This window comes from Hypanus sabinus, chromosome 3 (genome assembly GCF_030144855.1).
Source record: "Hypanus sabinus isolate sHypSab1 chromosome 3, sHypSab1.hap1, whole genome shotgun sequence".
Taxonomy (NCBI): Eukaryota; Metazoa; Chordata; class Chondrichthyes; order Myliobatiformes; family Dasyatidae; genus Hypanus; species Hypanus sabinus.
The window spans coordinates 92,747,859-92,764,072 of record NC_082708.1 but is presented as its reverse complement, the minus strand read 5'-3'; the positions used below and the strand labels follow the sequence as shown (position 1 = coordinate 92,764,072).

Below are 16,214 nucleotides of genomic sequence, written 5' to 3'. Positions count from 1 at the left end.
AACCTTTTCATAATGGCTCAATATCCAATATTTATGGCATGTTGTTGGGAATAAGAGAGGCTCCTTTCGACAAAATTACAAATGCCTGGGAACAAGATTTACAGATTTCATTTTCTGAGGAGACTTGGAATGAAATTTTTAAATTGGTTAACACTTCATCACTATGTGCTTGCCACTCCTTCCTACAATTTAAAGTGGTCCACAGGGCCCAAGTGTCCAAAGACAAGCTATCTCATTTTTCTCTGGATATATCTCCCTATTGTGATAGATGTAACAATGGAGGGCTTCACTAATCCATATGTTTTGAACATGTCCGAGCCTTGAAAAGTACTGGAAGGAAGTATTCCAAAAATTTTCTGTACTTCTTAAAGTAAATTTTAAGCCTAAACCTTTGACTGCCTTGTTTGGTATTGTTGGAGAAAAAGGCCTAACTTTGGAGACATTTGATTTGCATATATTGGCTTTTATTTCTCTTGTAGCTAGGAGGGCGGTGTTGCTTAAATGGAAGGATGTTGCTCCGCCTACTCACATTCAATGGTTACATGATTTATGTCATGCTTAAATTTAGAGAAGGTCCATTGTTCAATTTCTGACCAAGACTTTCCAACACTTTGGGGACCATTTTTGAACTAATTTCAAAACCTTTGGTTTGGTATTAATGTACAGATGTTGGCAAATAACATAAATTACTATGTGATAAGGATTTTTTTCCATCTTTCTTTCTTTACTAAACAGCTTCAGTCTTGGTAGTGGGTTTAAATTCTTTTTTTAATAATAAAATTATTACATTTCAAGTTACAATTTAATTAATGTACATGGTTGATTATGAATATAGGGTACTGTGATTGTAAGTGTGATTTAAATATAATGTATTCAGTACTATATATTTTTTTATTCATATATAACCTCATGCACTCCGTATTCTTCTATGTGAAAGTTAATAAAAATATTGAAAAAAAAGTGAGATAGGGAGCCTTCAGGGTCTAGAGTGAAGGGGAAGGCTATAAAGATTAGGGAACACTGGTTTGCAAGGGAAATTAAGGCAGTGTTTAGGAAAAAGGAAGCAACTGGTTTTAAATAAACCTTTTAAGTGATTTTAGCTTTCTACATATATTGGCTTGGACTTCCATACTGTAAAACTGAAGCTTTTTCTGGTAATGTGCAGTGACTCTTTCATATCCTTCCAGAAGTCCACAATCCTTGGTCTTATTGACGTTGAGTGCAAGTTTGTTGCTGTAACAGCACTCACCCAGCAGATCTCACTGCCATACACCTTCTCATTACCGTCTGGAATTCTGTTAACATTAGTTATGTCATTGGCAAATTTAGCTGATGTCTTTGAGCTGTGCCTAGCCACACAGTCATGGATGTAGTTAGAGTAGATCAGTGGGCTACGCACACACCATTGAGGTGCACTAGTGTTGACTGTCAGTTAGGAGATATTATTTCTGATCCTCATTGGCTGTAATTTCATGATGAGGAAGGCAGGGATCCTGTTGCACAGGAAGATGAGGAGGGCTTAAAGCTGGCATTAGGTTGTTTTAGCAGACAAGGTGAAGGAGAATCCCAAGACATTTTACAGACATATTAAGAGGAAAAGGATAGCATGGGACAAGTTTGGTCCTCTTGAAGGTCAGCATGGTCATCTATGGATGTCACTGAAGGAGATGGGGGGAGATCTTAAATAGATTTTTGCATCTGTGTTTACCCAGGAGACAGACACAGAGTTTTTAAGAAGTGCAGCAAAACAGCAGCGAGATCATGGATCATATATGGATTAAAGAGTTTGCTGTTTTGAGGCAAATTAGGGTGGATAAATCCCCAGGGCCTGACAATGTGTTCCCTTAGAAGCTAGTGCAGAATTTGCAGGGATCTAGAAAAAATATTTAAAATGTTCTTAGACAACAAACAATATCAAGGTGGATAGAAAAAACTTCTTCAAGTACGTAAAAAAAATAAGAGGGATGAGAATGCATGTAGGACCACTAGAAAATGAGGCCAGAGAAATAATAATAGGGACAAAGAGATGGCAGATGAACGAAGTAAGTATTTTGCATTAATCCTCACTGTGGAAGACACAAATTGTGCCAGATATTGGTGTGAAGAAAGAGAAGCAAGTGCAGCTACTATTACAAGGGAGAAGGTGTTCAAACAGCTGAAAGACATAAAGGCACATAGATCACCCAGATGAGATGAACTAGCGAGGTTCTGAAAGAAGTAGCAGTAGAGATTGAGGAGACACTAGTAATGTTTTTTAATAAAGTCATTGGACTCTGGCATGATTACTGAGCACCGGAAGATTGCAAATATCATTCCACGCTTTAAGAAAAGAGGAAGGCAGCAGAAAGGAAATTAGAGACCAGTTAGCATGAAGTCAGTGGGTGGGAAGATGTTGAAACCAATTGTTAAGGATGTGGTGATGGAGTACTTAGTGACACAAGACAAGATAGGACAAACTCAGCATGGTTTCCTTAAAGAAAAATCCTGCCTGACTAACCTGTTGGAATTCTTTGAGGAGTTTACAAGTAGGATAGATAAAGGGGATGCAGTAAATATTTGGATTTCAGAAGGCCTTTGACATGGTGCCACACATGAGGATTCTTACCAAAGTATTACAGGAAATTTACTGGCATGCTTAGATTATTGTCTGATTGGTAGGAGACAGAGTGGGAATAAAAGGATCCCACTGGTCTGGTTGGATGCCAGTGTTGGGACCGGTCCTTTCTATGCTGTATATCAATGATTTAGATGATGGAATAGATGGCTTTGTTGCCAAGTTTGCAGATGATATGAAGACTGGTGGAGGGGCAGGTAGGAAAAAGGTAGACTGCAGAGAGACTTAGACAGATTAGGAGAATGGGCAAGAAAGTGGCAAATGAAATACAATGTTGGAAAATGCTTGGTCATTCACTTTGGTAGTAGAAATAAATGAGCAGACTATTTTCTCAATGGGGAGAAAATGCAAAAATCTGAGATGCAAAGGGAGTCATTGTGAGCAGACTATTTTCTCAATGGGGAGAAAATGCAAAAATCTGAGATGCAAAGGGAGTCATTGTGCAAATCACTCTAAAGGTTAACTTGCAGGTTGAATTGGTAGTGAGGAAGGCAAATGCCATGTTAGTATTCATTTCAATAGGTCTAGAATAAAAGAGCAGGGATGTGATGATGAGGCTTTATAAGGCACTGGTGAGGCCTCACTTTGAGTACTGTGAACAATTTTGGACTCAATATCTAAGAAAAGATGTGCTGGCATTAGAGAGGGTTCAGAGGAAGTTCACAAGGATGATTCCAAGAATGCAAGGGTTATCATATGAGGAACATTTGATGGCTCTGGGTCATTACTTGCTGGAATTTAGAACGATGATGTGTGATCTTTTTGAAACATTTCGAGCGTTGAAAGGTGTAGACAGAGTAGAAATCGAGAGCATGTTTCCCATGGTGGGGGAGTCCAGGACAAGAGGGCACAGCCTCAGGTGTCCATTTTAAACAGATATTGAGAGATTTCTCAAGCCAGAAGGTGGTAAATTGGTGGAATTTGTTACCACAGGAGATGTGGAGGCCAGGTCGTTGGGTGTACTTAAGTCAGAGATTGATAGGCTCTTAATTGGATACAGCATCAAAGGTTATGGGATGAAGACAGGAGAGTGGGGCTGAGGAGGGGGAGAAAATGGTCAACCATGATTGATTGGTAGAGCAGACTCGATGGGCCAAATGGCCTAAATCTGCTCCTATGTCTTATTGGTCTTATGGATGACTGAGTTCAAGATTGGAGAAGAAATGTTGCAGCTCTATAAAACTCTGGTTGGAGCACACGCGGAATATGGGTTCAGTTCTGGTCACCTCATTATAGGAAGGAAGTTGAAGCTTTAGACAGGTTGTAAAGGAGATTCAGAGATAATTTCTTATGAGCATAGGTGAGTGAGCTAGGGCTTTTCTCTTTGGAGTGAAGGCAGATGAGAGGTGACATGACAGATGTGCAGAAGATAAGAGGGATAGACTGAGTGGATAGCCAGAGACTTTTCTTGGTGCAAAAATAGGTATTTTGAGGGAATATAATTATAAGGTGATTAGAAGAAAGCATATGGGGGATATCAGAGGTATTGTTTTTTCTTTTTACACATAGTGTGGTGGGTTTATGGAAAAACCTGTCAGGGTGGTAGTAGAAGCAAATATACTTAGGGTATTTAACATGTTTTTAGATAGGCACATGAATGAAGGAAAAGTGAATAGAAATAAAGGAAAGTTATATTGATCTTAGAGTAGGCTAAAATGTCAGCACATCTTGGAGTGAAGGACCTTTACTGTACTATAGTGTTCTACTTTCTATGCGTCCTGCAATATCCTGAAACTCACCTGCTTATGAGAATCTTTAAACTTACTAAGTTGACCGGGAAATATATTTTCCAATTCTGTAATATCTAATTAAAAGAAGGTTTACAAGTAGATGATGCATGCCACATGAATGTAAGAAAGGATTGGGTAAAAATTCAGACAGAGCAAAGAGTTGAATTGTACCACAGAGGCAAAGTTCAAAAGGGTGAAGAATGCAGGGCTAAAGGTGGAACTAGGTGGACAAAGTCATGGCACAATTAGAGATTGATCAGTATGATGCTCTGGGAATCACTGAGTCGTGGCTGAAAGAAGGTCATAGTTGGGAGCTTAACATCAAAGGATATACTTTGTATCAAAAGAACAGGCAGAAAGGCATAGATGGCAGGTTGGTAGGAGAAGGAACTACATCTTTAGAAAAAGGTGACATAGGGTCTGAGAATATTCAGTCTTTGGGGTGGAATTGAAGCTGCAAAGGTAAAAAATCCATTATGGTAATCATATATAGATCTTCAAATGGTAGCTAGGATGTGAGGTTGAGATTGCAGAGAGAGCTGGAAAAGGTATGCAAAAAGGGAAATGACACAATTGTAATGAGGGACTTCAATATGCAAGGGGATTGGAAAAATCAGGTTGGCATTGGATTGCTTGAAAGGGAATTTGCTGAATGCTTACAAGATGGCTTTTTAGAGCAGCTTGTGCTTGAACCTACTAGGGAAAAGGTTATCTTAGATTGGGAGTTGTGTAATACTGTAACCCAGATCTTGTTAGGGACCTTAATAACCCATACCTTATTGGTGAGCTTAACATAAAGGAAACTTGAGGAGGCATTGATCATAATATGATTGAATTCATACAGCAATTTGAGAAGGAGAAGCATAACTCACATGTATCAGTATCACAATGGAATAAAGGGAATTACAGAGGCATGAGAGAGGAGCTTGCCCAGGTGGATTGGAGGAGGATACTGCTGGGGATGATGGCAGAGCAGAGGTTGCTGAAGTTTCTGGGAATAATTCACAAGGTGCAGGATAAATATGTCCCATAGAGTTCTCAAATGGCAGAGGTAGGCAACCATGGCAAGGGAAGTTAAGGATTGCATAAAAACCAAGGAGAGGGCATATAAGGTAACAAAAGTGAATGAGAAGTTGGATGATTGGGAAACATTTAAATTTCAACAAAAGAGAACTAAAAAAGATGAATTCTGCAGGCAGACTAGCCAATAATATAAAGGAGCAGACTCAAGAAAGAATAGTTATATAAAGAAAAAAAATTGAGGTGAGATTTGATATGTGACCATTGGAAAATGACACTGGTGAGATAGTAAAGGGAGACAAAGAAATGACAGATAAACTTAATGAGTAGTTTGCATCAGTCTTTACTGTGGAAGACACTAGCAGTGTGCTAGAGGTCCGTGACTGTCAGGGAGCAGGAGTGCTTGCCATTGCCATTACAAAGGATCAAGTGCTAGGCAAACTCAAAGGTCTTAAAATGGATAAAGTCACCTGGACCAGATAGATTAGAACCATAGAACACTACAGCACAGAAAACAGGCCATTAAGCCATTCTAGTCTGTGCCAAAACTTTATTCTGCTAGTCCCAATAACCTCCACCCAGTCCATAACCCTCCAGACCTCTCCTATCCATGTATCTATCCAATTTATTTTTTAAACTTAAAAGTGAGCCCACATTTGCCTTGTCAGATGGCAGTTCATTGCACTCTCCCAATGATCTCTGAGTCAAGAATTTCCCCCTAAGCCTTTCCCCTTTCACCCTAAAGCCATGTCCTCTCGTGTTTATCTCTCCTAGTCTAAATGGAAAGAGCCTACTCACATTTACTCTGTCTATACCCCTCATAATTTTGTAAACCTCTATGAAATCTCTCTCCCTTTATTCTTCTACACTCCAAGGAATAAAGTCCTAACATGTTCAATCTTTCCCTATAACTCCTCCTGAAGACCTGGCAACATCTTAGTAAATCTTCTCTGCACTCTTTGAACCTTACCGATATCCTTCCTATAGCTAGGTGACCAGAACTGTACACAATACTCCAAATTTGGCCTCAGCACTGTCTTATACAACCTCATCATAATATCCCAACTCCTATACTCAATACTTTGATTTATGAATGCCAGGATGCCAAAAGCCGTCTTTACAACCCTATCTATCTGTGATGCCACTTTCAGGGAATTATGCATCTTAACTCCCAGATCCCTTCATTCCTCCGCACTCCTCAGTGCCCTACCATTTATTGTGTATGTCCTACCTTGATTTGTCCTTCCAAAATGCAACACCTCACACTTGTGTGCATTAAATTCCATCTGCCATTTTCTGGCCCATTTTTGAGATTGGTCCAGATCCCTCTGCAAGCTTTGAAAGCCTTCCTCGCTGTCCACAACACCTCCAATCTTAGTGTCATCAGCAAACTTGCTGATCCAATTTACCACATTATCATCTAGATCATTGATATAGACAACAAACAACAATGGTCCCAGCACAGCTCCCTGAGGCACACCACTAGTCATGGGCCTCCAGCCTGAGAAGCAATCATACACTACCACTATCTGCTTTCTCCCACACAGCCAATTTCGAATCCAGTTTACAACCAAGTGTGGCCTGACTAGTGTCCTATAAAGACTCAGCATTATCTCCTTGCTTTCATATTCTATTCCTTTGGAAATAAATGCCAACATTCTATTTGCCTTCTTTATCACAGTCTCAACCAATATCCCAGAGACCTGAAAGAGATTACTGAAGTTAATAGATGCATTGGTCATGATCTTTCAAGAATCACTTGATTCTGGCATGCTCTGGGAGGACTTGAAGATTTAAAATGTGACTCCACTCTTTAAGAAGGGAGGAAGGCAAAAGAAAGGAAACTATAGGCCAGTTAGCCTAAACTCAGAAACTGGGAAAGTATTGGAGTCTATTATTGAGGATGAAATTTCAGGGTACTTGATAAAATAAGTCATGATTTCTATAAAGGAAAGTCTTGATTGACAAATCTGTTAGAGTTCTTCAAGGAAATAACAAGCAATGTGGAGAAAGGAGAGGCAGTGAATGTCATTTACTTGGATTTTAAAAAGGCATTCGATAAGGTGCGACACATGAGGCTGCTTAACCAGACAAAATCCTATGGTCTTACAGTAATGATACTGGCATGGATAGCAGAATGGCTGACAGGTAGGAGGCAGCAAGTGGGAATACAGGGGGCCTTTTCTGGTTGGCTGCCAGTGACTAGTGGTGTTCCTCAGGTGTCAGTATTGGGACTTCATATTGTTTGTCAATGATTCAGATAATGGAATTGATGGATTTGCGGCAAGGTTTGTGGATCATACAAAGTTAGGTGGAGGGGTAGGTAGTGCTGAAGAAGCAATGTGATTGTAGGAGGACTTAGACAAATTGGAAGAATGGGCAAAAACTGACAGATAGAATACAGTCTTGGGAAATGTATGATCATGCATTTTGGTAGAAGGAATGTTAAGGTAGACTATTATCTAAATGGGGAGAAAGTTGAAACATCAGAGGTGCAAAGGGACTTGGGTGTCCTCATGAAAGACTCCCAGAAGATTAATTTATAGGTTGAGTCTGTGGAAAAGAAGGAAAATGCAATGTTGGCATTTATTTCAAGAGGAATAGAATATAAAAGCAAGGAGATAATGCTGAGTCTTTATAGGACACTAGTCAGGCCACACTTGGAGTATTGTCAACAGTTTTGGGTCCCATGATCTCAGAAAGGATGTGTTGTCATTGGAGAGAGTCCAGAGGTGGTTGAGGATGATTCTGGGAATGAAGGGGTTAACAGATGAGGATCATATTCTAAACTGGAATTTAGAAGAATGGGGAGGGATCTCATTGAAACCTACTGAATGTTGAAAGGACTAGATAATGTGGATGTGGAGAGGATGTTTCCTCTGGTGAGGGTATCCAAAACTAGAGGGCACAGCCTGAAAATTGAGGGATGACCTTTTAGAACAGAGGTAGGGAGGAATTTTTTTAGCCTGACAGTAGTGAATCTGTGGAATGCTCTGCTACAGACTGCAGTGGAGGCCATGTCCTTGGGTATATTTAAAGCAGAAGTTGATAGTTCCTGATTGGTCAGGGCATCAAAGGATATGGTGAGAAGGCAGGTGTATGGGGTTGAATGGGATCCAGGATCAGTCATGATGGAAGGGCAGAGCAGACTCGATGGAATGAACTGTCAAATTCTGCTCCGATGTCTACTGGTCATATGGTCTAAGTATGTTGGAGTGGGTTATGTTAATTAAGTTTTACTGTACCCATACTCTTCGTGATTTTTATAAATGACCTGGATGAGGAAGTGGAGGGAAGGGTTAGTAAGTTTGCTGTTGACACAAAGGTTGGAGGTGTTGTGAATAGTGTGGAGGGCTGTCAGATAGAATGCAAAACTGGGCTGAGAAGTGGCAGATGGAGTTCAACCCAGATAAGTGTGAAGTGGTTCATTCTGGTAGGTCAAAAAGGATGACAGAATATAGTATTAATGGTAAGACTCTTAGCAGTGTGGAGCATCAAAGGGATCTTGGGGTCCGAGTCCATACGACACTGAAAGCAGCTGCGCAGGCTGACTCTGTGGTTAAGAAGGTGTATGGTGTATTGTCCTTCATCAACTTAGGAGCCGAGAGGTAATGTTGCAGCTATGTAGGACCCTGGTCAGACCCTACTTGGAGTACTGTGCTCAGTTCTGGTCACCTCACTAAGGGAAAGATGTGGAAGCCATAGAAAGGGTACAGAGGAGATTTACAAGGATGTTGCCTGGATTGGGGAGCATGCCTTATGAGAATAGGTTGAGTGAACTCGGCCTATTCTCCTTGGAGCGAATGAGGATGAGAGGTGACCTGATAGAGGTGTACAAGATGATGAGAGGCATTGATCGTGTGGATAGTCAAGGAGGCTTTTTCCTTGGGCTGAAATGGTTGCCACAAGAGGACACAGGTTTAAGGTACTGGGGAATAGGTACAGAGGAGAAATTAGGAGTAAGTTTTTTACTCAGTGTGGTGAGTGCATGGAATGGGCTGCTGGCAACGGTGGTGGAGGCGGATACAATAGCGTCTTTTATGAGGCTTTTAGATAGGTATATGGAGCTTAGTAAAAGTAGAGGGCTATAGGTAAGCCTAGTAATTCCTAGTTGTGTTCGGCACGGACTAGGAGGGCCGAGATGGCCTGTTTCCGTGCTGTGATTGTTATATGGTTATATGGTTTGTGGGCCATAGAGACTGTATTGTGCTGTAGGTTTTCTATGTTTCCATGTAAGTAAAAGTTACGCGACTTAAAAATGATTCTTCTCATGTAAGGAAGCAGAAGATTTCAGCTGTAGAAATGAAAATGAGGAAAATGAGCTCTAAGGGTTGTTGAGAAACAGAAATTAGACTGTTGCAAAAAATAATTTATTTGTTCAAAACTTAGAAAGGCAATATTTTTACCAATTATTTAACACCTGCTCCTGTTAATCAAGTCAAAGAAAATTATTAACTCTGCTGAATAAAGTTCTTCTGCATTATCTAAAACAGAGCTCAGAATAGTCAGCAATGGGTAAGTCTTTGAGCACACAATTAATGCTAATTTATATAAATATCCTCACGGGTTTCATCTGTATTTTTCTATTCCCTTCATGTTCTTCTGTATATCTAAAAGCCTGCTTTCACCCCAAAAACCTACTGCAAGCACCTGCCATTCTCTGCTTAAAAACCTACCCCTGGCTTCACCTGTAAACGTGACCCCCCATCCTTAAAACCATGTCCTCAGACGTTTGATATTTCTACCCTGAATAAGATTCTGTATACCCATCATCAGTGTGTTTCTGCTGTCTTTGAATTATTCAATTTGGAACTATTGGCAAGTAGTATAAATCTAAGGGAAGCATCTTTTACAACAAAGAAAACACACTTAATAAAACCATAAGACATAGGAGCAGGATTAGGCCATTCAGCCCATCGAGTCCACTGTTCCATCATGGCTGATCCCAAATCCCATTCAACCTGCCTTCTCACCATAACCTTGGACGTCGTGACCAATCAAGAAACTATCTATTTTCACTTTATATCTACCCACTGTCCTGGCCTCCATAGCTGACTGTGTATGGACTATTGGACTAAGTATATGTCACAAAGTTAAGTCACAAAATGACAAAGAAATACTTACCATCTTTGATGATGTCTGTAGCAATTGTTCTGTTCCAGCTCATTGTTGTGTACAAACTAGTTTCATCAATTGGTACTTCTGAACTTTTCACAAATCCTGTAGATGACCCCAAATTAATTAATGGCTGAAGAGTGCTCATCAGTCCTTCTGTGGTTGATAGCTCATTTGTAAATGATGGTCCAGGACTGTTTGAAATTTCAATATTGATGGATGGTACAACAGTATACGAAGACTGAGATTCTTGAAAGATGGTAGACAATCCAGCACTGGTGAATGAGCTGGTGCTAGAAGCGGCTGCTGGTGTAGTTGATGAATCAGTAACAAATGGTAATTTGGGGCTTGTAGTCAATTCAGTGCTTGAATAAGATTCAGTGCCTAAAAAAGAGATTATTAACATTAGCAAAAAATAACATTAGTAAATGATTGATATATAATGATTGAATCAAGAAATACAACATATTAATGAGGTTTGGAAAAAGTAAGGTGAAATACTGAATAAAGATTTGAAGAGAGAACTATAGCTGTACCAATAGAGAAGGGAGAGATAGGAGACTAAATAAATAGCTCGTCCTTAGAGCCTGAAGCAATTCAATAGGCAAATTAGCTTCTTACTGGTCATTCAGGTCATCAGGTGCATGCCAGCTCCCGGCACATAATCCCATCAATCCCACTGCCCTTCCAGTTTTCCTTCAGCCCTGAGTCTTCTTCCTTGTTACTTGCTCATCACCTCCTTTTTAATTTTCTTTCACAATTATCTCCATTACTGTGGCTAATTAATCTTTGGGATGTGGGAGAAACCTGGAGCACCTGGGAAAAAATACACACTGAGGACATGGAGTTTCCAGATAGACAACAAATGAGGTCAGGATCAAGTCCAGATAGAACCATAGGACCATAGAACATTACAGCACCGAAACAGGCCTTTTGGCCCTTCTTGGCAGCGCTGAACTATTTTTCTGCCCAGTCCCACTGGCCTGCACCTGGGTCATATCCCTCCAAACCTGTCCAAGTTTTCCTTAAATGTCAAAATGAGCCTGCATTCACCACTTCATCTGGCAGCTCATTCCACACTCCCACCACTCTCTGCGTGAAGAAGCACCCCCCTAATTTTCCCTTTAAATTTTTCCCCCTTCACCCTTAACCCATGACCTCTGGTTTTTTTTTTCTCCCCTAGCCTCAGTGGAAAAAGCCTGCTTGCATTCACTCTATCTATACCCATCATAATTTTATACACCTCTATCAAATCAAACCTTATTCTCCTATGCTCCAGGGAATGAAGAGATAACCTATTCAACCTTTCTCTGTAACTCAGTTTCTCTAGTCCCGACAACATCCTTGTAAACCTTCTCTGCACTCTTTCAACCTTATTAATATTATTAATATTATATTAATATAATATTATTAATTATATTAATATTAATATAAGTGACCAAAACTGCACACAATACTCCAAATTTGGTCTCACCAATGTCTTATACAACCTCACTATTACATTCCAACTCTTATACTCAATACTTCGATTTATAAAGGCCAATGTATGAAAAGTTCTCTTTATGACCCCATCTACTTGTGATGCCACTTTTAGGGAATTATGTATCTGTATTCCCAGATCCCTCTGTTCTACTACACTCCTCAGTGTCCTACCATTTACCTTGTATGTTCTACCTTGGTTTGACCTTCCAAAGTGCAATACCTCATACTTGTCCACATTAAACTCCATCTGCCATTTTTCAACCCATTCCTCCAACTGGTCTAAATCCCTCTGCAAGCTTTGAAAACCTTCCTCACTGTCCACTACGCCTCCAATCTTTGTATCATCAGCAAATTTGCTGATCCAATTTGCCACATTATCATTCAGATCATTGATATAGATGACAAATAACAATAGACCCAGCACTGATACGTGTGGCACACCACTAGTCACAGGCCTCCACTCAGGGTAGCAATCCTCCACTACCACTCTCTGGCTTCTTCCATTAAGCCAGCGTCTAATCCAATTTACTATCTGTCCATGTATACCTAGCGATTGAATCTTCCTAACTCACCTCCCATGCGGGACTTTGTCAAAGGCCTTACTAAAGTCCATGTATACAACATCCATTGCCTTCTCTTCATCCACTTTCCAGGTAACTTCCTCAAAAATCTCTAATAGATTGGTTAAGCATGACCTACCACACACAAAACCATGCTGACTGTTTCTATCAGTCAGCATGTCTATCCAAATACTTATAGATCCTATCTCTTAGTATTCCTTCCAATAATTTACCTACTACCGATGTCAAGCATACCGGCCTGTAATTTCCCGGTTTACTTTTTGAGCCTTTTTTAAACAACAGAACTACATGAGCTATCCTCCAATCCTCCGGCGCCTGATCCGTGGATATCAACATTTTAAATATTTCTGCCAGGGCCCCTGCAATTACAACACTAGTCTCCTTCAAAGTCCAAGGGAATACCCTGTCAGCTCCTGGGGATTTATCTACTCTGATTTGCCTCAAGACAGCAAGCACCTCCTCCTCTTTAATCTGTATAAGTTCCATGACCTTCCTACTTGTTTGCCTTGTTTCCATAGACTCCATTCCAGTTTCCTTAGTAAATACAGATGCAAAAAACCCATTTAATATCTCTCCCATTTCTTTTGGTTCCATACATAGCCAACCACTCTGATCTTCAAGAGGACCAATTTTATCCCTTACTATCCTTTTGCTCTTAACATACCTGTAGAAGCTCTTAGGATTATCCTTCACCCTGACTGCCAAAGCAACCTCATATCTTCTTTTAGCTCTCCTGATTTCTTAAGTATTTTCTTACTCTTTTTATACTCCTTAAGCATCTTATTTCCTTCCTGTTGCCTATACATGTTATACATCTCTCTCTTCTTCTTTATCAGAGTTCCAGTATCCCTCAAGAACCAAGGTTCCTTATTCTTATTTGTTTTGCCTTTAACCCTGACAGGAACATACAAACTCTGCACTCTCAAAATTTCTCCTTTGAAGGCCTCCCACTTACCAATCACATCCTTGCCAGAGAACAACCTGTCCCAATCTATGCTTTTTAGATTCTTTATCATTTCTTCAAATTTGGCCTTTTTCCAGTTTAGAACTTCAACCTGAGGACCAGATCTATCTTTATCCATGATCAAGTTGAAACTAATGACGTTATGATCGCTGGAACCACAGTGTTCCCCTACACACACTTCCGTCACCTGCCCTAACTCATTTCCTAATAGGAGATCTAATATTGCATCCTCCCTAGTTGGTACATCTATATACTGATTTAGAAAACTTTCCTGAACACATTTCACAAACTCTAACCCATCTAGACCTTTAACAGTATGGGAGTCCTAATCAATGTGTGGAAAATTAAAATCCCCTACAATCACAACTTCCTGTCTCCTGCAGTTGTCTGTTATCTCTCTGCAGATTTGCTCCTCCAATTCTCACTGACTATTGGGTGGTCTATAATACAACCCTATTAATGTGGTCATACCTTTCCTGTTTCCTGTTTCTCAGCTCCACCCATATGGCCTCCGTGGACAAGCCCTCTAATCTTTCCTGCTGAAGCACTGCTGTAATATTTTCCCTGACTAACAAAGCTACCCTCCCATCCTTCATCCCTCTGCCTCTATCACACCTAAAACATTGGAACCCTGGAACATTGAGCTGCCAGTCCTGCCCCTCCTGTAGTCAAGTTTCAGTAAGGGCTATGAAGTCATAATTCCATGTGTCAATCCAGGCCCTCAGCTCATCTGCCTTTCCCACAATACTCCTTGCATTGAAATATACACACCTCAGAAGATTATTACCACCACACACAACCTTACTATTTATGACTTTGCATGAACTACTAACATCATTTATTTTTACCCCCGTTCCACTATCTTCTCTGGCACTCTGGAGATTATTGGAGCTGCTAAGTAACATTGCCATTCTATCCTTTTCAATAATCTTTGTGTGATTCTGTGAAAGATCAGTCAACAGGACATTGGTTTTCTAACATCTTGCACCATTAATCAAACTATTTCCAGAATTGAGGCTGGGAGTGATGCAGAGTAGCATGTTGGGGTGTAAAACATTAATTGTTCAAAGTAAATTTATCATCAAAGTACACATGTCACCATGTACCAACTTGAGATTAATTTAACCATAGAGCCATAGAACACTGCAGCACAGTACAGGCCCTTTAGCCCTCCATGTTGTGCTGACCCATATAATCCTTAAAAAAAAGTACTAAACCCACACTACCCCATAACCCTCCATTTTTCTTTCATCCATGTACCTGTCCAAGAAGCTCTTAAATACCCCTAATGTTTTAGCCTCCACCACCATCCCTGGTAAGTCATTCCAGGCACTCACAACCCTCTGTGTAAAAAAAACTTACCCCTGATGTCTCCCCTAAGCTTCCCTCCCTTAATTGTGTACATATGCCCCCTGGTGTTTGCTATTGGTGCCCTGGGAACCAGGTACTGACTATCCACCCTATCTATGCCTCTCATAATCTTGCAGACCTCTATCAAGTCCCCTCTCATTCTTCTACGCTCCAAAGAGAAATGTCCCAGCTCTGCTAACCTTGCTTCATATGACTTGATCTCCAAACCAAGCAACATCCTGGTATATCTCCTCTGCACCCTCTCTTAATATAATTTCTTGCAGACATTTACAGGAAAATAAAGAGATACAATATAATTTATGAAAAACTATGTATAAATAAAGATTGACAGACAACTACTATGCAAAAAAGACTAATCATGCAAATAATAAAAAGTAAGTAAATAGTACCAAGAACATGAGTTATAAAGTCCTTGAAAGTCAATATATAAATTGCGGAATTGTTCAGCATTGAGGTGAATAAAGGTTCAGGAGCCTGATGGTTGTAGGATATTAACTGTTCCTAAACTTAGTAGTATTTAAAATTTCTGTCATTCTCCACCTCTGATCACCTAAAGAATTACAGCTGCCATGGACTTTATAAAAGCAGTTGTAGACAAGTGGGTCCCCACAAAATTATTCCAAGTCTTCCCCAACTAGAAGCCCTGGATGAACCATGAGATCTCTAACCTGCTAAGGGCCAGATCAGGTAAGATACAAGAGGAACAAGTAGGTTCTCCAAAAGGCCATCTCACATGCAAAGTGGCAATTCAAGACCAAACCTGAATTACTGAGGGATTCGACAGTTGTAGCAGGGCTTGAATGCTATCACCTCTTACAACGTGAAACTAAGCAATGTAGGTGATAACAAGGCTTCATTCCCAGATGAGCTTAATGCCTTCTGTGCTTGCTTTGACAGTCAAAACTTGGAGGTACTTTCCCGAACTTCCACAGCCCCCAGTGACTTAGCTCACATCATCCTTAGAGACTGAAATCACATCCTTCAGGAGGATGAACCCACAGAAAACATTCAGTCCAGATGTGGTACCTGGCCGAGTACTGAACATCTGTGCTGATCAACTGCCTGGAATGTTCAGTGATATCTTTAATCACTTACTTTGACAGTCTAAGGTACCCACCTGCATCAAGCAGGCTTCAATTATACCAGTGTCTAAGAAGAATGTGGTAACCTGCCTTAATGACTATTGTCCATTTGCACATACATCCATAATGTTGAAGAGCTTCGAGAGGTTGATGATGAAACATATCAACCCCTGCCTGAGAAGCAACATAAACCTGCTCCAGTTTGCTTACCAATACAATAGGTCCACAGCAGATGCTATCTCATTGGCTCTTTAC

At 40.3% G+C, this 16,214-nt stretch overlaps 1 protein-coding gene across 1 annotated transcript in view; it reads right to left on the bottom strand.

The window, feature by feature from the left end:
• The window catches only part of si:ch1073-15f19.2 (mucin-3B), a 141,394-nt gene that overhangs the window by 68,743 nt on the left and 56,437 nt on the right, over window positions 1-16,214 (bottom strand). Inside the window, exon 5 of the mRNA XM_059964783.1 lies at window positions 10,489-10,863. Within this exon, the coding sequence (XP_059820766.1) occupies window positions 10,489-10,863 (375 nt within the window). The remainder of the gene's footprint in view (window positions 1-10,488; window positions 10,864-16,214) is intronic.